This window comes from Mesocricetus auratus, unplaced genomic scaffold (assembly GCF_017639785.1).
Source record: "Mesocricetus auratus isolate SY011 unplaced genomic scaffold, BCM_Maur_2.0 Super-Scaffold_4256, whole genome shotgun sequence".
In the NCBI taxonomy this organism is placed as follows: Eukaryota; Metazoa; Chordata; class Mammalia; order Rodentia; family Cricetidae; genus Mesocricetus; species Mesocricetus auratus.
The window spans coordinates 17,239,451-17,260,908 of record NW_024429182.1 but is presented as its reverse complement, the minus strand read 5'-3'; the positions used below and the strand labels follow the sequence as shown (position 1 = coordinate 17,260,908).

Genomic DNA, 21,458 nt, shown 5'->3' with positions numbered 1-21,458 from the left:
CTGCCTCCCGAGTGCTTGGATTCATTAGAATATCTTAACACTAAACTACAGCTGAGTTTTAACAGGATTGACATTTGCTTGACTCTTTTCTAACAACAGAACACTCCATTACCTTCTCAGCTCCTCAAGGGCACCTCCCTCTGCTGGAAAGTCTCCCTGTGCCTAGACAGTGCACAAGGAAATTAACACATCTCAGGAGTGTTTGGGTCTAGCTCCACTACAGAACACGGTAAATGTCACATGAGTATGAGGTCACATGAATATAAGTCCAGTCTTGTGACCTATATTAACATTCTGTGATGCAGGCAAAGACTTATTTTGTTCACTGAATTTGGCGCAAGGGATTCTGGTAATAATCACAAGGAATGCAGAGTGTGCCTTGGAGTTGCTGGAAACAAAAGAACTTCCTCCTTGGGACACAGCTCTGTCCCACCCAACTACCCTCCCTAGGCTTCTCCACCCAAGCTATAGAAGAGCAGGTGGGCTGTGATGACTCGTGGTATATACGTGACCACGTGAGGACCTGCTCAAAAAACCCAAAGGGGTATTCATTCCGGACCATTTCTCATAGGAAGCAGTAATATTCAGGGTCAGGAAAAGGAAAGTGAGTTCTTTTACAAGGCCAGCAGAGGGTGTAAGAATGCTCATAGCACCTCTTATTTCTTAGCAAAATCTAGATGACCTAGAAGACGCCCCGCCCCGCCCCTGGCCCCGCCCCCTTTTTTCCTTGTTATAGCCATTTAAAATTATGCGGATTTCCACAACACAAAATTAGCCATTTAATGTGAACATTCTATACAGACTATAACTGCATCCCCAAGCCACACTAGTCCTGATGTGCTTGAGTTTCCCACAAGCTGCTGGTCTGGATACAGTGGTGTTTACACTCAGTGTGCTGTTGATAATCAGGTCAGAAACATGCCTTACTGGGATCCTAGGAGTTTTATCTTAGCACATTTCTTTCCTCCATCTTCCTTAAGACTTTGGTACAAGCTACGTCAACTGTAAATCATTTAATTTTCTTCTAAAGTAAAAATGAGGGGGCTGGAGAGATGGCTCAGTGGCTAAGAGCACTGGCTGCTCTGCCAGAGGTCCTGAGTTCAATTCCCAGCACCCACATGGTCATCTACTGTGGGATCTGATGTCCCCTCTGCCATAAGCATGGCAGAGAGAGCACCCATGTACATTAAATAAATACATTTTAAAAAATAAAGTAAAAATGAGAAAATTGAAGCAAATGATTCTATGGCATATTTATTGTACATTCACACCGTGGTGGAGCAAGCACACCTAGTTTCAAAACATTTTCCTCACTCCAAAGAGTCACAGCACCACCCAAACCCTGACCTCCTCTCACCCCCCAAGCCATTCCCCACCCCTGGCAACAAGTGATTTCCCTTTTTCTCTTGGTTCGCAGAAATAGTTTCATGTGCTGTGTGAGCGCCACATCTGGCTGTCTTCTTTCAACATCTGTTGACAGTGTAGCACAAATCAGTATTCCTTCTTTATACTTTTCTTACTAGCGTCCCGTTGTATAATAGAACAGTCTCTTTATCCATTTTCTCAGTGTTGCCTAAGCCGGACTAGCTGGCCTGGGAACTCCTGGGCATTCGTCGGTCTCTCCGTCCCCTATCTCACTATGAGAGCCTGTGATTACAGGTGGGCACTACCACATCTGACTTTACCTGGGGTCTGGGTTTGAAGTCAGGGCCTCAGGCCGATCTGGCAAGGACTACCCACTGAGCCACCTCCCCAGCAGCTGAGCAGTCGCCTTTCCCTAGTTAACCGTTTCGCAACTAAATTTGCATGCATTCTAGCTTGTCTCTTCGTTTTCTACAGACTGTAAGATGAACAGCCTCAGTGGGGGTGGGGGGAGGAGCAGACCCTCACACTTTTGGTCAAACTGTAAACAGGTCCATTTTCCTTCCCCAATGTCTATTTCCTAATTCCTTGGAAACACAGGTGTATCCGTTTTTTCTCCTGGCGGTTAATAAAATACCGCACAAAGGCAACTCAAGGAAGGAAGTTTTCCTTTTGGCTCACGTGGGAAGGCATGTCAGGGAGGTGCCCGGTTCCACCAGCAGAGGCATGAGGTGACATGGCATCAGCAGTCAGGAGCGCTCCTGCCCAACCTCCTTTTGCCTTTTTAAATTCAGTTCAGATGCCACCCAGCGTGTGTCAAGATGCTACCCACATTCAGGGTGGCTCTCCCCCTCCTCGGTCGGCCCATTCGGACACACCCCAGAAGTATCTCTTTGGCGAGTCTCAATACAATCAAGCTGACAATGAAAATTAATCACAATGAGAAAACTGAGGCGGCGAGTTTATTGGCCCTGTGTGCCCGGTGGCAGACACTGCAATGAACATTGCACGATTGCTTACGGGTGTGTAACAGGTTGCACGGTTGCTGGAGTATCTGCTTCCAGCTGACGGGTGTGCAACAGGAGTGGAGCTGTGTGCTCTAGCGGTAATTCTTCAACCCTTCTTGGGTCACCGACCTGCTTGCCATAGTGCCTGAACATATCTCTATCCCCACTCCCCTGACGGGTCTCCAAACTCCTTACCCACGAAGTATAGGCTAGGAGAAGTCACCTAGCCTCTTCCTGTTTGAGGCTGTTTACAGGAGGTGGCAGCCTGTCCTCCAGAGTCACTAAGGCACACTCGCCACATCCACTCGTGGATCTCCACAAACTTCTTTCTTAGAGCCCTCCCCTGGACCTCACACAGAACCCCGCTTGACTCCTACAAAGCTGGGACCTGGGGCAGGAGGAAGCCGCCGCTGTGCTCAAACGCGGCAGTGTCGCCGGTCGCTGGTGCGTGCTCAGGCGCACGAAGCCCCGCCCCGCTCCCACGCCCGATCTCTGCCCAGGCCGGCCCGCCCGCTCGCAGCCTAACGCGGGCCGCCGGTGACAAAGGGAGAGGCGTGCGGCCCCTCCCCGGGGTTACTCTCGGTCAGCACCCGCCCCCAAGGTTACTTGCGTTCACTCGGCCCACAACACCCGACCCCGAGCAGCCAATCAGCAGCCGCGCTGCGGCTCTGCCCGTGCCCGCTCCAATCAGGAGGCGCCGCCCCTGCAGCCTGCACCGCGAAGTTGCCATCCGAGAGGGAGGCTAAGGAGAGCTGCTCAGGGTAGCTTATCTGTGGGAGAGAAACGAAGAGCAGTGGGCTCCAAATCGCCAGCCCTGCCATGAGGCATGGGGCAGTAGGACTGGGCTTCAGGAACTTGGGCATCAGCCTGACATTTCTTCTCTGAACTCCTACTTCTACCATGTACTAGCTGGTGTGACCATGACCAAGCCATTTGATAACTCCACTTGACCCCTTAAAAAACCAAAGTATGGAGTAGCCACCTCAGAGGGTGAGGCTTCAACACAATGACTCTCACAGAGATCGCTCAGTATCTGCTCTCTGTTCTTATTCCATAGCCTGCCTCCTTCAGTCCGCTGCTAGGTATAAACTCCTGTCTGTGCTTCCTGCCTCTTTTACACAAAAACACCTCAAAATTCTACAGAGGGCATCAAGGTGTGGTGGCATGCGCCTTTAATCCCAGCACTCAGTAGGTAGGGGTATGTGGATCTGTAAATTCGAGGCCAGTCTGGTCTTCAGGACACCAGAGCTTCACAGAGAAACCCTGTCACGAAAAGCAAAACTAACCAAACAAAAAAGTCCCAGTATGTTCTGAGGGCATAGTCATAGGTAGTGGACCCAGGGGAACCAACGCCCTGGCAGAAAGTCCCTTACACTGCAGAGCCTGCCCATTAACTAAGTATAGGGCGTGCATGCTTGCTTGCGTGCGTGTGTGTGTGCGTGCGTGTGTGTGTGTGTGTGTGTGTGTGTGTGTGTGTCGCTGCAGGGTTGGATAGCATTCAGAGTTGGTGAGAAGGTCAGTGCCATTATTTTTTCCCTGAGCTAGGAGCTTTCCTCTACACGTGAGGGCTACAACTGACCCCTTGGTTGAAAAATCATTGCCATTTCTTCCCTTTCGTGTTCCTGGGAGAACAGCTAGGCTGGGGGAGCTGTGAGTGGTCACTGCCACCATGGCTTTCTCATTCTCCCCTGTGTAATGTCCCCATTGGCCAACTATTCACCATGAGCCAGGGTTTCCTAGGGCTTGTATTGCTGAACTAGATACTGTTTTCTCAAACAAAATCTCTGAAGTGTTCCCATGCCCACAGGAGAAGCCCAGTGGTCAGTGGAAGGAGACAAGGAGGAGGAAAAAAAGGGAAGGAGAGAAAAAAGTTCTCAGCCTAGAGGACAAAAGATGAAACTGAGCCAGTGACAATGGTTGGGTAAGGTAACATCAAATAGTCTTGACTAATGAGACCAATGAGGAGGCCAGGCTTGCGAAATGTATTAACTTCTTTCTAAAAGCCATTTCGTTCTATTTTATGTGTATGGGTGTTTTGCCTATATGTACGCCTGGGCACCCCTTGAGTGCCTGGTGTCTTCTGAGGCCAGAAGAGGGCGTAGAGTCCTTTGGAACCGGAGTTACAGACGGTTGTGAGCCGCCATGTGGGTGTTGGGAATTGAACCTGGCACCTTTGGAAGAGCAGCCAATGCTCTCAATCACTGAGCCATCTCTTCAAACCCACTTCACATTTTCTTGAGGGAAAAGACAAGGGCAGGATTTGGTGACATAGTGTGTTCCGATCACATGTGATGACGAACGCAACATCATATCGCTGGGCTTTGGCCGGTGCCTGGGTTTTTTGTTCCCTGCATTCTTCCACCCTCATCTCTGCCTGCGGCTATGTAGGCCAGCTGCCTCCGCACACCTTGCCCCTTTTGGCAGGGGATAAAGGTGTATGAGGAAACAAAGGACTTGGCCATCCAGTGCGTTTAAATAAGCAGCTCTGGGCAACAGCCTGCACAGTGTAGCTGAACCTGGACAGCCCCTGTGTATATACGACACAGGACAGGTTCCGAGTTTAGCACCGGACTTGCTGCACAGCCCACACTCTGAAGCGGAAATCCAGCTTCAGTCCTGGAATTCTACTCTGTGGTCTAAGCGCTGGTGAGTTCTGGGCATCTGAGGGCCAGAATACTTGCAAAAAGAGGAGGGGCTTTTCTATGCAGTGACTCCCTGTTATTCACATAGGCTTAGATAACATGGGACCCCCAAGTAAACTAGTAGGTAACTGAGCGTATGCTCACAGCCAGACTTGACATGCTGCTGAGCTCAGGTCCCTATGGGCCAAATCACCCAAGGTCACATATACCAACGGTCATGGGAATATTTGGGTTTGATAGGATAGATCAAATTTGATTCAAATGTTAATTGTACACCAAGCCTGTGAAGTAAAAGAGGTGGTATGCCAAGGAGATAGGACCAAGAGTTTCATTGCGATAAGGAGTTTCGTTCCGATGGCTTTGAGGACGGCTGTTCACAACACAAACAAAAAGCCTTTTTGTTTGGCTGTATAATCAGAATGTCTGCTTCTGTGGGAAATGTTTTGGTGAATACTGTGTGTGACCCACACTTCAGGCAGGGGAGAGTCATCTAGCTCTAGCTTGGGGGCTTCAGGACCTGAGTAGTTCTCATTCTTCGTGATTGGGTGGGACGACATTGAAATAGACACATCTGGAAATATTTGGGATCCATAAGCAGAAAACAAAGACGAAGGATTCACTCTCATGACAAGCATGCTGTGAAGCCTGTAGCAAGTCTTCCTCTGTCCCTCCCGCCAGCTCCCAGGTAATGACGCGGAGACTTATTGTTAATTTTGGAAGGTCCACCGTAGCTTACCCTTTCCCACTAGAGCTTATGACTTAAATTAACTCATTTATTTTAATCTACATTCTGTCACGTGGCTTGCCACTTCATCTCTCTGTCTGCTCACACTCCTTTCTCTGCTTCTGCCTGCCTTCCTCCCTAAGTGCTCTCTGTCCCCAGAAGTCCCCTCTAATCTCTTACTGCCCACTTATTGCCATGCAACTCCTTACTAAAACAACCACGGTGACGCATCATCACACAGTGTAAAGGAGCATTCCACAATGGAAGCATAGTTTTACGTTCTATAGCCACATTTCCATCAAAATAAGTTTAGTATAACACAACTTTGAGATTTTGCATTAGAGGAAAGATAATTCAGAAGATTTAAAAGTTCATTTATAAATTTTTTCTAGCCTGCATTTGCCTAATTAACTCATTGTGAGCAAGTTTTTAACTGCTCATGGAAGGGAAAGCTATTCATTTCCTAAGTTGGGTTTTGTTCAGGTTGGCCAGGTGCTTCTTATAGGCCATCCTGGCTGTGAGATCCCGATCATCCTGCCTCTGGCTTCATAGTGCAGAGATTACAGGTACAGCCAACCACTCCCGGCCTCAGTTATTATATGACAGATCTGGAATCTATCATAAATATTGGTTCAGGGCCCAGTGGCACTCATCTGAAATCCCAATACTCAGGAGGCTGGGATGGTGGGATTCTGAGATGCAGGTCAGATAATACAAGGCCTCATCTAAAAAACGAAGCAATGAGAGTTCCTTGAATCATGTAAACGCAGCTACTTGCTCTGCTTTCTAGTTCCATGACTAAGTTGTATCAAGAAGTCATTTTCACTGTGCAATCTGTTCTTAGCTGGGTTCATAGTTTGATGGGTCTTCCCTTCCAGCGAACCCTACTTTCCCTGGGCACGGGGCCCTGCCTGCTCTTGTATTGCATTCTTCCTGGGTTCATAGTCTGATGGGACTTCCCTTCCAGCGAACCCTACTTTCCCTGGGCACGGGGCCCTGCCTGCTCTTGTATTCCATTCCTCCCTGTCCTACACTGAAGAACACAGGTTTCCCTCGGGCAATGTTCTACTCACTTTCCACTCCTTCTTGTACAGCTCCTACATGACCACCACGACCACCACCACCATCACAAAGCCTCTCTTTGCGGGGCCAAAGAACGAAGGGGAGAGATTAGAAAAGGTTCTCCAACAATGGGGAGAAGACATCCGCCCTGAAATGAAAGAAGATATATACGACCCCAGCTACCAGGATGAGGAGGGCCCCCCGCCCAAGCTGGAGTACGTCTGGAGGAACATCATCCTCATGGTGCTGCTGCACTTGGGGGCCCTGTATGGGATCACACTGGTTCCGTCCTGCAAGGTCTACACCTGGCTCTTCGGTGAGCAGCTCCCCTCGTCTTGGGCCAGTGCTCTTGGTCTCTCCCTTTTTCTTAATGAGGTCCACTCTGTCCCAGGTCAGCAGCCGTGTTCTGTATGGGATGTTTCATCCTTTTCCCTTTGGTTTCCGAGGGATTGGCTGGGCTGGAAAAAGAGCATCGTTGGATTGGAATGCAAGAGTGTCAGTTCTGGGACTCCCTTAACATAGGTGCTGAGCCCATGCGCATGGTGGCTGGGAGGAACAGACATGAGACAAAGCAGCAACTGTCCTTGAACAAGTTTTTCTGTATGAGTCCCTTGCTTGTCTGCCTGTCCTGTCCCTGCCTGCCACAAGAGAAGTAGGCCCTCCCTAGGTACTGGTCCAGGGGCTTCATGAACTGCGCTTTGAACCCAGTCAGCACAAAGCAAAGGAAGACTGTACAGGAGAAAGCAGAAAAGAGTCATCCAGACAACTATTTGGACCCTACCCTCTGTCCAGATGAGGCTGGTTTGCCTGGGAGGAAGATGAAATGGGCTCCCAAGCAATTTAGGTACACAGGTGTAAGGCTCCCCTATTCCATGTAGGTCTCCAGGGTGCAGCACATGCTGGCCAGGATGTCCTCACAATGAAACAAGATTGCAGAAGTGTCTGATGTCCCATTCCCCATCCAGCCTGATGCTGCTCATCTCAATTCTTCCAGTGCTGTGGATGCTGCACCGTCTAACATGTCTTCCCTGTCTCCAACACATAGTTCTTGAGCAGACATTATAACCCTTGAGTAGCCCAACCTTCAGGCTGCTGTACTGAGAAAGACAGTGTGTCCCTGGTCTGCCTTGGCTCAGGTCCTTGGGGATTCATGGGCGTGGGATGACGGCAGTGCTGACCCTGATGTCTACAGATATGCTTTGCAGATGGTTTCCCTTGTGACCCCTGAACCCTGAACAGGGAGAGTGAGCAGGACCTGGATAGATGCAGGAGCACTTGCTGCTCTGGCAAGTTCTCTTTGGGAAGAGGTTGTCTAGGGCAGTGTCAGGTGTGGGTACTTTCTGGGAACTTTCTCTTGAAGGGTAGTGGCAGAAAGAGGCTAGTTGGCCAGATGTTAGCTGCATTTGGTCCAGTCCCCTTAGGACTTATAAGTGGTGAAAGCTGAACTCTGTAGCTTCATTTTGGAAAATTTCCAGGTCTCTCAGGTCAATGCATCTGGGAACACTTCCTTCCTCAAGTGGCCTGGAGCACACTTTCAGTTTGTTTCAGCACATAGTGTCACACTCCCATATAAAGCAGGCCTGATGTCACATCTGTAGGTCAAAGATTGTGGTCCTGCTGAGGTGCTGGGTGGTGTCTGTCCTCTTCTTCCTCTGAGAACCCCAAACTTGAACTGCAGCATAATAGGCCCAGAACATGGTAACATTCCCCCACAGACTATGGACCTCCTTTCTTCCTCCTCCCTAGGAAGGACGGCTCAACTAGCTTTGGCCCCTGCTAGTTCCCTTCCACCTTGAACCCTCCCTCATTCAGTTCAATTCTGAGACTGACCAAACTGTCTGTCTGGCAGGCCTCAGTTGCTAATGCAGGAAGTGGAGTGACACCCCAAAGCCAAGGTTCTGTTTGCTCTCTTTTTTGCCATCTTTTCATCAGTAATCTGTTATTTCTGGCTTCCAAAGGACATAGGACCGTTTATACAATGTGTGGGATCTCCAGCCTTGAAGTTCTGTAGCCTTTGAGGACCTACTATTTCCAGCTGGCCCTTAGAGTATGGTGCCTAGTTCTTACCAAGATCCCAGCTTTTATGTTAGTGTCACCAATCAGAGGAACAGATGGCTACACTCAGTGTCCCCTTCCCTGGCATGGATTACACAATGCCTCTTGAGCTGTAGTCTTTGAGGTCGGTGAGGCATGACAACACTGGTAGGCTCTGTCATCTGGAAGGTCATGCCACAGCTGGAGCCAGAATGGATTGCTGCCAGAAACCATAGCTGCAATCCATGTTTCCACTTTGCCAGTCTTGTCAGACTAGAAGATCATGCCACTTCGTTTATTTCCTCAACTGTGATGTGGCGTTAGCAGCACCTGACCCATTTAAGGTGCACAGTGAATATAAGAATAGTAATATCCAGCTGGGCAGTGGTGGCACATGTCTTTAACCCCAGCACTCGAGAGGCAGAGGCAGGCAGATCTCTGTAAGTTTGAGGTCAGCCTGATCTACAGAGCGAGTTCCAGGACAGAGTCCAAAACAATACAGAGAAACCCTGTCTCGAAAATAAAAAATAATAAAAAGAATAGTAATATGCTTGGCGAAGCTTGAGCCTCTTTGCAGATGTGACTGTATACAGGGCTGGCTGTCCCAGATCTAGCCAAGCTTCTACTACAGTAATGGCATGCTATAGTACTGACTGCTATGTAGTCCCAGTTTCACATTGCATGTGTGTCCCTTGCTACTTGGGTTTCTTCTAATTCAGCAGGTTGAGCAGGCTCATAAACACCCATATTTGTGGTCCTTAGCATTGCAGCTATCTTAGAGAAAGATAGCCGAAAAGCAAAGGACACAAGACCTGGTATAATGCCCCTGTACAAGGACAATGACTGGGTCTCTATTCCCTGACCTAACTCCTCGGTACCTGCCTGGGCCTCCGTAGCTCATCTCCATTTCTGGATGGACAGTCAGTGAAGGGCTGGTATTCTCTTCAAGTGGTCAATGAGTTTTGGCCTCAGAGACAGTTAGAAACACCCCAAAGGACAGAGGCAAATGAACTCATAGACCTTCAGCTGGTTACCCGCTGTAAGCATGGCATGCTTGCGTAGACCCTCCTTCGTGTTACTTAGGCAACTACCCCAGCTTATGGACCTAAAGCTCTGCAGAAAGGTGACAGGTCTCTCTGCCCACGTGCTGCCACTTCAGCTAATCAACGAAGGCTTGACTCCCCCTTTGTTCAGAGAGCTGCACAAGTCATGAATGACCCGCCCATGTGTCCATATGTTTGCACATGTCTCATGTCTGTTGCTTTAGTGTCAAAGGGTCCTGCTTCTACTGACATCCCTGGGATTCATGAGAAAACAGATTCCCCATTCCAAGTCTTACAGAGACACAATGGAGCTTTGGAAAGTGTCCTACCTACCTAGCATTTTTAGCAGATGAACTTTCCTGTTGGTGACCTCCCCTGTCTTTTCCCACAGCGTGTGTGTCATATGTATTTACTGGCATGGGCATCACGGCCGGGGCCCACCGCCTGTGGAGCCACCGAACCTACAAAGCTCGGCTGCCGCTGCGGCTCTTCCTCATCATCGCCAACACCATGGCTTTCCAGGTGAGTGTCTGGTCCTGCTCAGCTCCGTGTGTCACTTCTCCTGACAGTCCAGGGCAGACCAGAGGGAATCAGTGCCCTGAGAGGATCCAGCAGGGCAGCCATCACCTCCCCCGGTCTTCTGTGGCCAACTAAAGTGGGTGCTTAGTTCTGAGGGCCACAGAGCATGCGTTACTTGCCAGTCGCTGGGCAGGGAGACAGAAGGAAAGGGTCTCTAGTTTTCTTTGCCCTGTGGCATAGATGCATTCATTAAGTCTTCAGGGTGTCTGCAGAGATGGGCACTGTCATTATCCCTCATTTCAGATGATGAAATTGTGTTAATAAGTAGTTTCACAGACCAATGTTGGTATCCCACCTGTGGCTGCCATGTTGGCTACTGAGGCTGTTTGAGGCATTCATATATAACACGGAAGGAAGGGAATTAGAGAAGGGAGTCTTACTGGTATTAGGTTATAGCAACTGGCACCAGAGAGCTTGTCATCTGTGGAGGAGGGCATCAGTGTCAGTGTGGGGCTCGTCGTGGGATAAGAAGAAAACAGGGCACAAAATTAATTTTCTTGCATGGTATATTGGAGGCTTTCAACCTATGTGTGTAATCATCTCTTCCCTGGAGTTTACACCCTGAACTTCCCTGTTGTCTGTGGAGGAAAGGGAAAAGGCTGATATTATTGGCGCATAATTAAAGGGTTAGAAAGAGTCCCACATAAGAGGTCCTTAGGAAATGTGCCCAAGCTCGTAATTTACATACTGGTCTTGCTACTAGTTGAGTAACCTATCATTGTGAAAGTATCAAAATAGAGCTTTCCCCATCTGTATTCACAGACCAACACTCCAGGCCCCAAGGCTGCCTGCTTCTTGTTCCCCATCTCCAAGGACTAGGTCATCCATTAGGATCCTGTCCGACATTCTTTGCTAGAACTGCTGTTCTTTCCTAACAAAATTGAGGGCTTTGGTCCACCTGCCTTCTTCCTACTGTGCAATCTCAGGAAGCAACCGCACCATTTCCTGAGTCTGAGCCTATAAGTTTTTTGTCTACATAAGCTTCGGGGGCAAGTGTGCTAGAGAGGGTGCTTCCCCAGGCCCCCTTAGTAGTCAGAGTTCTGGGACTCTGTGAGCTGGACTGAGAGCTCCAGGCCCTTGCATTCCCCCAGGAGGGCTTCTCGTCTTAATACTGGGGTCCTCTTTCCTGTCCTTCCAGAATGACGTGTATGAATGGGCCCGAGACCACCGCGCCCACCACAAGTTCACAGAAACGCACGCTGACCCTCACGATTCCCGCCGTGGCTTTTTCTTCTCTCACGTGGGCTGGCTGCTTGTGCGCAAACACCCGGCTGTCAAAGAGAAGGGCAGAAAACTGGACATGTCTGACCTAAAAGCCGAGAAGCTGGTCATGTTCCAGAGGCGGTGAGTGAAGGGAGCATAGAGCCCAGGACACCTGGGCCTTAGAGACTCTACCTTTATCCTTATATAATGTGTAAATTAAAGCTGAGAGATTGCATGTTTAAGACCAATATTAATTGCTCAGGGGCCATAACAATACTTTACAATCTTGTTCAGTTCCACACCCTTTAAGCAATTTTCATGAACACAATTTAAATGCAATTTGATCTATCACTGATCTATCTAGATAGGCATAGACATAAAAGTCTTTTTCTTCAAGGAATTTCTATCCTATTGAGGTTGAGAGACAAGGCAAGTATGAAATAATCATGATGCAAGGCAAAATATGCAGAATATTAATCCCAGCACTTCGGAGGCAGAGGCAGGGGGATCTCTGTGAGTTTGAGGCCAGCCTGGTCTACAGAGGTCTTCCAGGATAGCCAAAGCTACACAGAGAAACCCTGTCTGAGTGGGTACAGAGGAACCTAAAGGTAGATGGACAAGAACCCAGGCATCAGATCTTAACTGATGAGATTGGTATTTGACCTGACTAACAAGTTTTGTCCTCCTGAAGAAACGAAAAATGGATTTCCTTCAGGAGACAGGTAGTCCTATACTTGACACCCTGGTTTCTAGTGTTGTGATCCTAGGAAAGTCATTAAATGTGTCCAAATTGTCTCATTTAAAATGTATATAAGACCTGTGTTCAGCATATTACCTACCCCATTCTCTTCTGATGGTCTCTGCCCTCACCCCTCCTCCATACTCATAGTGGTAGGAGGAAAAGGACAGGCCCACTGTAGGAGTGGATGCTTCCAGTGTGTGTAGGAGAGACCTCTTAGGGCTGGAGAGATGGCTCAGCGGTTAAGAGCACTGGCTGCTCTTCCAGAGTCCTGAGTTCTATTCCCAGCTCCCACAGGGTGACTCACAACCATCTATAGTGGGATCTGATGCAGTCTTCCGGTATAAAAGCCATAGGTGCAGATAGAGCGCTCATATACATAAAATAACTAGATCTTTAAAAAAAAGAGAGACTTCTCCGTACTCAGTGTGTGATCTCTCCACGTAGGTACTACAAGCCCGGCATCTTGCTGATGTGTTTCATCCTGCCCACACTGGTGCCCTGGTACTGCTGGGGTGAAACTTTCCCACACAGCTTGTGTGTTGCCACGTTACTGAGGTATGCCTTGGCGCTCAATGCCACCTGGATGGTGAACAGTGCCGCCCATCTCTATGGGTATCGCCCCTACGACAAGAACATTAGAGCCCGAGAGAATATGCTAACTTCAATGGGAGCTCTGGGTAAGTCAACTGTCTACAGCATGATCACATCCAATTGGTCTACTACTTAAGATTTTCTGCTATCTGAAAGACCAGATAAGATTTGTTTAAGTCAGGATCTTACACTGTAACTCAGACTGTCCTGGAACCCACTCTGTAGCCCAGGCTGGTTTCAAAGTCGTAACAGTATGCCTGCCTCAGCCTCCAAAATGCTGGGGTTGCAAGTATGAGCTATCACATGTGGCTCCTAAATTTATTTTTAGTGATAATTCGTGTCTCAGTTCTTCTATCTAAAACTAAAGTTTATTGGCTGAGTACAAAGCCAGTCCGGTCTACAGAGGAAGTTGCAGGCCAGTCAGGGATGCCTAGTGAGACCCTGTCTCAAAAATAAAGAACAACTAAAAGCTAAACCAACTAGGTATTATACAGAAACACATATGGAAGTCAGGCAACATGCCTACTATAAAAAAGAAATGGTGAAAAGCTACAGGTTCCAAAACGGTCTCCAAATGCCTTGTGAATCAAGTCACTTCTTAAACAGGGTCTCGCTATGTAACCCTGGATGTCCTGGAATTTGCTATATAGACCAAACTGGCCTTGAATTCACAGAGATTCACTTGTGCAAGCCTCCTAAGAGCTGGGACTGAAGGTGTGAGCCACTGAGCCCAGCCTACATTAAGCCCTTTTTAAGTTTGCCATTCTCCTGTCACCTCTGGTTGGCCAGGATCTCACTTGGGTTAGGAAATGAGTAACTAGAACATTGGGGCCAATAGGGTAGACATCGCATTTACTCATGCGATGTGAAAGGCAGAGAGTCATTCTGACTTAGTTCACTCGGCCTCAAGTGCACCACTCTGATTATATTTTCATCTTCCTGCCCGAGTTTTCCAGCTTCTCCCTCTGAACACGCTTTTACTTTGATCTGCCTGAAATGAACAACTTTCACTCTACAATTAGATTTTCATAGAATAATGTGGCCTGAGATGTGTTCTGTTCTGTGACCAGAAGTGGCGTGAGCTTCTTCAATTCATGTCCTCATGACTGGTTGATCAGAGTGGCTGCCCGCCTTTTTCTTTACCCCACCATCGCGTCTTACCTGTATTTTTCTCTTTTGTTTGCCTGCCTCACCCTGGTTCTTCTCCAGCTGTTTCCTGCCATGCTAGCATTGTTTGTCTGTCTGTCTGTCTGTCTGTTTCTTGAATTACCTCCCCCACTGTCCTATGCTCAAGTTATCTAAGAAAGTTGATCTCTGAAGATTTCTTTTTTGATGTCCCAGTTGCTACACATAAGCCTTGCCTCATTCTGTTTTAAATCTAACACTCAGAGCCTTGAATACAGAACTTACAATCCTTTGTTCTCAGCCTTAGCCAGTGGCTCTTCACCGGTCAAGTTTACACTGTGGGCAACACTGCGGGCAGATAGGATCCATAACCACTAGGAGCCCTGGTTAGAGCGTTTCTGGGTCCAAAAGCCTTTTATCTGCTTATTTTTCATATTGCCCCTAATCTATCTGGAGATAATCAATTTCCAACTCTCTCCTTAGTTGTTCTTTATGCTATTTAGGTGACTTCAGTGGGAATCAGTCAGGTCCGCCACAGTAATTATCCTGCATCTAAAAATGTGAATTTTCTTTTCAAAGTGAATGCGCATCCCAAGAGTTCCCAGAATATCTACAGTTGGAAGGAATCTCTAAGCATTTTCAGGGTGGCTCTGAACTATTAGTATCTTCCTCACCTAAGATCAAAGATGAGAGCAGCCTCCTGGGAACTGCCTGGAGCCTGGGGAACTCTGGTCCTTGGCCTCCCTTCCTTTGACTTTTGACTGCTGCCTTTTCTGTCGGAACCTCCCACAAAGGAAACACAATAGCATGGGGAAGCATGAGCTCGCTTACTTTTCATACATTCCTCCCCTCCCCACCAGACACAGAACCCGGGGGGTCTTGGTTCAGTATTCATGTTTGCTCTGGCTTTTTCCAAGGTGAGTCATTTTCCCAATAGAATCATCTTCCTTCATCCAGTTATCACAAGAGAAACACCCTTCCCCAAAAAACCCGATACACCATCAGTAAGATCCCGCTATAGATTTAAGATGTCTCTGAGCTCACTTTATTTCTTCCAGATAGAAGACACCAGAGACATCTATTCAGTTAATGGCGGCATAGTTCTCTGAGGTTCAAGGTACCTTGTAGGTACGAGATGTGCAAAGAGGAGGCAGCAGCAATGGCCGAGCCCCCTAACTGCTCTCCTTGCTTCTGTTCCAGGCGAGGGCTTCCACAACTACCACCACGCCTTCCCCTATGACTACTCTGCCAGTGAGTACCGCTGGCACATCAACTTCACCACATTCTTCATCGACTGCATGGCTGCCCTGGGCCTGGCGTATGACCGGAAGAGAGTGTCTAAGGCCGCTGTCTTGGCCAGGATTAAGAGAACTGGAGATGGGAGCCATAAGAGTGGCTGAGTTCCTGTTACAAATGTCACCTGGGCAGAAGTTCAGTGCTCTGCTGATAACTATAAAGCAATGCTACAAGGATGCTAAAGATGACTTAGCACACGGGCAGTGGGGGGAGGGGGTATGACGGTGATCTCAGCACTCAGGAGGCAGAGGCAGGTGGATGTCTGTGAGTTCAAGGTCTGCTTGGTTTACAGAGTGAGTTGCAAGACAACCGGAGCGACACAGAGAAGCCCTGTCTCAGCTGTCCCGGAATCCACACTTGAACTCAGAGAGCACCTGCCTCTGCCTCCCGAGTGCTGAGACCCAAGGTGTGCGCCACCACCGCCCTGCTGTGTACAGCACTCACATGCTCAAGTATGGGAAGGTAATGCCTCTTCTCTATGATGCTGAGCTGGTACACTTACCTTTCACCCACCCTTGGTCTGTATCTCCGTCGTCTCTAACAGTGTCACTCGTAAGTCCTCTCTTGTTCATCATCCTTTGGATAGTCCAGGGGTAAAGTCTTTGCCTCAGAAAACCCTTACTGAAGTGCCCTGTACTTTACAGTAGGCAGATTAATCTAGAGATGCAACAAATTCTGGATAGGATGTCTTAACTGTCATGAACTTATGGTCTGCTAAATGGGAGAGCATAAGAACTTTGACAGGGCTTGCAAAGCAGGCAGATTATAATGGGAAAGAGTTACTATGCGAGGTATGATTCTTAAGCAGGCATGGAGTTACATGAAATGAGTTACAAGGAAATCTTTCTGTGACCAAACTCAGCTGCTTCTCAAGCACACACATGTGCACACGCGCACGCGTGTGCGCGCACACACAACACACACACAGAGAGAGAGAGAGAGAGAGAGAGAGAGAGAGAGAGAGAGAGAGAGAGAGAGAGAGAGAGAGAGAGAGAGAGAGAATCCTGGTCCTGAGCCCCAGAACTTTGCAGTGTCGGACCACAGCTGTAAATCTGACATCTAAATAATCTTTAGAGTAAGGATCCGTAACAACCGTTTATGTAGCAGGTCCCAGCTGGGAAAGGGTTTGCTTTTCTGTTGTAACAGGATCTCTTGTTTCATAGATCAAGAGGTATTCAGGTAGGGTGTGTCCAGAATGGGTGAGTAAGACATTCTTAGAGTTTTGAACAGTTCAGGAGACGTTGCTCGCTCAACTTCCTTCATTCTCTGCTCTGCCATCTTTAGGATACTGGATTACTTCTAATGGTAGGAAGGTGGCTGTGGGATTTGTAAACTCCCTAAGCAAGAAAGGAGTAGACAGTAGAGATGGGCTGACCAGAACAGGTGGTGACCTAATTATTTGATTGTTATTCTGAGTTCCTATCTTAGAGAGAGCCTCATGAGGAGATGCAGACTAGATAGTGGAGGGGGTGTCCATGTCACCTGTTCCTTCCATTCCAAGGCAGTGATGGAGAGGTTGAGCAGCAGTGTGGGGAGACAGTTTCTCAGAAGTCACTTCCAGGAAAGATGCTCTACAAGATACCCAGGGGACAGTCAGCTTCCTGAGCAGGGACTCAGTGTGCAACGGAAACAGTTTCAATGCTGGGTCCCTTTATTAACCCAAATCGCTCTTGGATTGATAAAATCTAGGCCTCTACCTGCAGTGTTATGCCTCTTGTCCCATGCTTGCTCTGAACCATGGGCCCCGTAGGACTGTCATGGGGTCAGGGTAGGGACCTCTGAATCATTCTGTCTTCCTGGCTCTATCTCCCTTTCTCTGTTCTCCTGCTGGTCCGTTCTGTTCCTGGACCTTTCTCCTCTCACCAGACAGGAAGCCTCAGCTGTACCCAGGGCAGCCAAGGTCTGCATGCCCACAGCTCCCCTCCTGTAGACACAAGGCCATGAGCTGTTCCTCGTCTTCAGCAGACAGAGGCAGGTGTCTCCTTCCCAGGTCTTCAGACCCTCTCCACATCCATCTCTGGGGCCTCTAGCACCTTGATGACCCCAGACAAACTCTTGTCTGCAAAACTGCTCTAGAGCTATTGCTAGCCCAGACAATTTGTCTCTCATAAGCTTTGACCAACCCAAATGCTGATGAGTAGCTCTGAGCTGTCCAGGGAGCAGGCACCTGGAAGATAGCAAGAACAACCTTGGCTTTGGTATGACATTGTGTTCTCTCTGAACACTCTTCTCCCCAGCCCAGATGTTCTGTCTTCTTGAAAGTCTTGTAGGAGGACCACAGAGTTGAAGCCAGCCTCAACTCCATAATGAGACCCCATATCAAAAAAGAAAACAGAAGGAAGGGCAAGGCATAGAATGAAGGAGAATGTGTGCAAACCATGTATCTCATAGGACGAGGCCCCAGAATAAAAAAGGAACCCTTACACCTCAGCAATAAAAAGACAAACAGTCCAGTTCTAAACTAGCAGAAGTGTTTGATTTCACATTTCTGCAAAGCAGAAACAGAAATAGCCAATAATTACATGGAAAGGAGCTCTATCTCAGTACCTACTCAGGTAATACAATTCAGAGACACCCACTAGAATGGCTGTAACTATAATACTTAAAAAAAAGAAAAACAGAAATAGCTGGGCAGAGGTAACTCATGCCTTTACTCCCAGTACTCGGGAGGCAGAGGCAGGCAGATCCCTGTGAGTTCAAGGCCAGCCTGGTCTATAGGGCTAGTTCTAGGACAAGCTCCAAAGCTCACAGAGAAATTCTGTCTCAAAAAAACAAAAACAAAACAAAACAAAAAAACAGCAAAAACAAATGTTGCTAAGGATATGGTGAAATTTGAACCCATTGATGAGGGGCATCCTAGATGGCGTAACTGCTTCGGAAACACACTGGCCATTCTTCAGAAAGTCAAAATGTGAAGTACCATGTAATTCCACTCTTTGGTATAAACAAGAGAAGAAAACATACATCCACAAATACACATGCACATAAATGTCCACTGCTGCACTATGGAAAAGCCCGGCACAAAACAACACAAATATCCATCCAAAACTGAATAAACAATGTAATAACTCATATGCTGGCATTTCATTCAGCCACAGAAAATAATGAGGTCTTGATAGATGACATAACATGGATGGACCAGACAAACACCATTCTGAGGTACAGAAGAAAGACACAAAAGTCAGTATGTTGTATAATTCCTTTTATAAGAAATGTGCTGAATTCATAAATCATGGGTTAGTTAACAGACTGAAAGTAGCCATGGGCTATAGGGGGGGGGAAACGGAAATGACTGTTAGTAGGCATTGTTTTATGGGAACTGATGAAACTGTTCAAAAAATAAACCACTGTAGCGGTTGCCAAGCTTAATCATAGAGCCTGCATGAGGAACAAATGTCTTGTACTTTTATTGTTGGTGCCATAGTTTGTAGTTGAAACTCAAACCCAAATAAATTAATGAAGTGTTTGTTAAGCTCAAGTTTTCCATTAGGAGAAGCGTGCTATATTCTTCAGTGCCAGACCTTACAGAGAATCACATGAGAAGAGCAAGTCTCCTTACACCTAGTTAAAGCAGTTGAAAGAAATCAGAGTCCACCTTCAACATCAGCTAAAAGGCTCGGGCACTGCAAACACGGCAAAGTAGAGCTGCTTAGGAGCAGGAGACTCACATTTGGAGTCCACCCGATGGAAGACACAGTGGAAACTCCAATGGCCTCGCTGCTGGTGGGACGCTGCAGGCTAGCTGAGTGCCGTCTCACAGCATCAGCAGCACTAAGTGCTGAGACTGCCTAACCTTGCTCTATTGCCCCTCCCCCGCTTCGCCCAGAGACAGCCCTTGAGAGAGTGAGGCGACTGCCCTGTGTCTCTAGAACCGCAGCTTTGCTTTCTGGCTAACCTGGGCATGGGACAAAGGGCGCCCTGGAATGCAGTGATGCCAAAAAGCAAACTGGGAGGAAGGGTTTTATTTGGCTTACACTTCTTACAACAAAGTCCATCGCTGAAGGAAGTCAGGACAGGAACTCAGACACAGCAGGAACCTGGAGGCAGGAGCCGATGCAGAGGCCATGGAGGATGCTGCTTACTGGCTTGCTCCCCACGGCTTGCTCAGCCTGCTTTCTTCTAGAACCCATGGGCTGGGCTGTCATCCATAAATCACTAAGAAATGCTCTATAAGCTTGCTTACAGCCCAGTTTTTAATTTTTGCTATGTATTCTTTTAGATATGAGTGCTCTGTCTACATGTATGCATGCCAGAAGAGGACATCAGATTCTATTATAGATGCTTGGGAGCCACTATGTGGTTGCTGGGAATTGAATCAGGACCTCTGGAAGAATAGCCACTGCTCTTAACCTCTGAGCCATCTCTCCAGCTCTAAGTATGGAGGCATTTTCTTAACTCAGGTTCCCTCCTCTCAGATTTTAGCTTGTGTCAAGTTGACATAAAACTACCCAGCATGCCCAGGACCCCAGCACAAGATTCTGTAACAGCCCATCTTAACGTTCAACTGCACCCACACACACACACTATGCAACCACACACCCCCCAACTACGGGAGCTAACCTGACATTGTTCTCCAGTTTTCACACACACACACACACACACACACACACACACACACACACACACACACACTACGGGAGCTAACCTGACATTGCTCTCCACTTTTCACACACACACACACACACACACACACACACACACACACACACACACTACGGGAGCTAACCTGACATTGTTCTCCAGTTTTCCCACACACTTTAACCTCCTGTCCAGTGGGCTCCTCACATGAATCTGAATCTATCGGAAATGTCTCTCTGTGCCTACGGTCAGTACTCAGTGAGGTGAAGCCGAGCTCTCATGACTTCTTCATGTTTCCATGACAAACTCTGGGAAATGCCACGGGGTCCTATTCTACAACTGGTAGCTCAGTTTCTGAGGCACTTGCAGAAGGCAGATTCTTGAACACTGAATGTCACAGGCTCCAGGATCTAAAGAACTGAAACTCTGTTCTGAGATTGCCAGAGGTTGACCCCACCCCACCGCTTCCAGTGGGGATACTCAGGCTTCCAAACCACAGAGAGCTCCTAAAGGAGCAGTGTGTACTGCGCTGACTCACGCTGGCTGTGGGCCCAGGTGACGGCCTGACCAGAAAGGACAAACAGGCCCTTTCCCCCTGCACCATGTCTCATACAAGAGCAGTGAGTAGCCCAGGCCAGGCCAGAACAAACACGGTGAGCCACTGGAGAAACAAGAGAAAGGAAGACAGGGAATATAAAAGCTAATTCTGTTTATTTCACATATTTCCACTCCTAACTGGAGTGGAATTTCACAGTATGGAAGCAACCCAAAGTGAGCGATTCAATGCATCTGGAACATTCACAATATCGTCTAACCACCATTTTTCTAAAACATTTTCATCACTCAAAACTCTTAGTAACCATTTACCAATGACACCTAATCTTATCACCCACAAGCCAACCTTTTCCCACCCCTAGTAACAACAAACGTGCTGTCTGTATGAATGCACTTGCCTTACAGTTCATAGAAATGGAATTAAACAATTTATAACCCATGTCTTCTGCTCCAGTCCCTGCATTATGTTTTGAGCAATCACCCGCTGTGCAGCATAAACCATTAAGGTCAGGTTCAAAAGAAAGCTTAGGACAAATGCCCAACTGTAATGCGTGCCTACTGACATGCCAAAGTGTCGCTGGCCTCCAGGCTCACTGAGTACCCGGCTCCACTGACCCCTTCTCATCCCAGTCCCCCACTCTTAAACTTCACCAGCCCCTCCCCCCCAGCCCCCCTTCTCATTCCAATAGAGCCCCGCCCTCCTGGCTCTTGGCCCCTCCTCTCCTCTCTATGGTCTGGTCTCCACTGGTCGACTTTTTCTCTCTGCTCTGAACTCTTCCTGATGCCTCTGGCTGTCCCCCCCCCCCCCGTGTTCACAATAAGCACCTCCTCAAACATACCTTGGCGTGGTTCCGATTACTTGAATAAAATGTCCCCATCTCATTCAAGTATCACTTCACTCCTTGTTATTGCCAA

The 21,458-nt window shown here is 48.0% G+C and overlaps 1 protein-coding gene across 2 annotated transcripts; it reads left to right on the top strand.

The window, feature by feature from the left end:
- The first annotated feature begins 4,848 nt into the window (after positions 1-4,848).
- Positions 4,849-18,882, top strand: LOC101835628 (stearoyl-CoA desaturase 2). 2 transcript variants are annotated; one of them, XM_005063175.4, is made up of 6 exons: positions 4,849-5,015; positions 6,830-7,113; positions 10,266-10,396; positions 11,592-11,797; positions 12,843-13,075; positions 15,315-18,882. In XM_005063175.4, exons 2-6 carry the CDS (start codon positions 6,837-6,839, stop codon positions 15,512-15,514), a joined length of 1,047 nt encoding a protein of 348 aa, XP_005063232.2. In that variant the 5' UTR covers positions 4,849-5,015; positions 6,830-6,836; the 3' UTR covers positions 15,515-18,882. The 2 variants fall into 2 exon arrangements, with proteins under 2 accessions (XP_005063232.2, XP_040599966.1); XM_040744032.1 differs by lacking the exon at positions 4,849-5,015 and adding an exon at positions 5,579-5,696.
- The last annotated feature ends 2,576 nt before the right edge of the window (positions 18,883-21,458 follow it).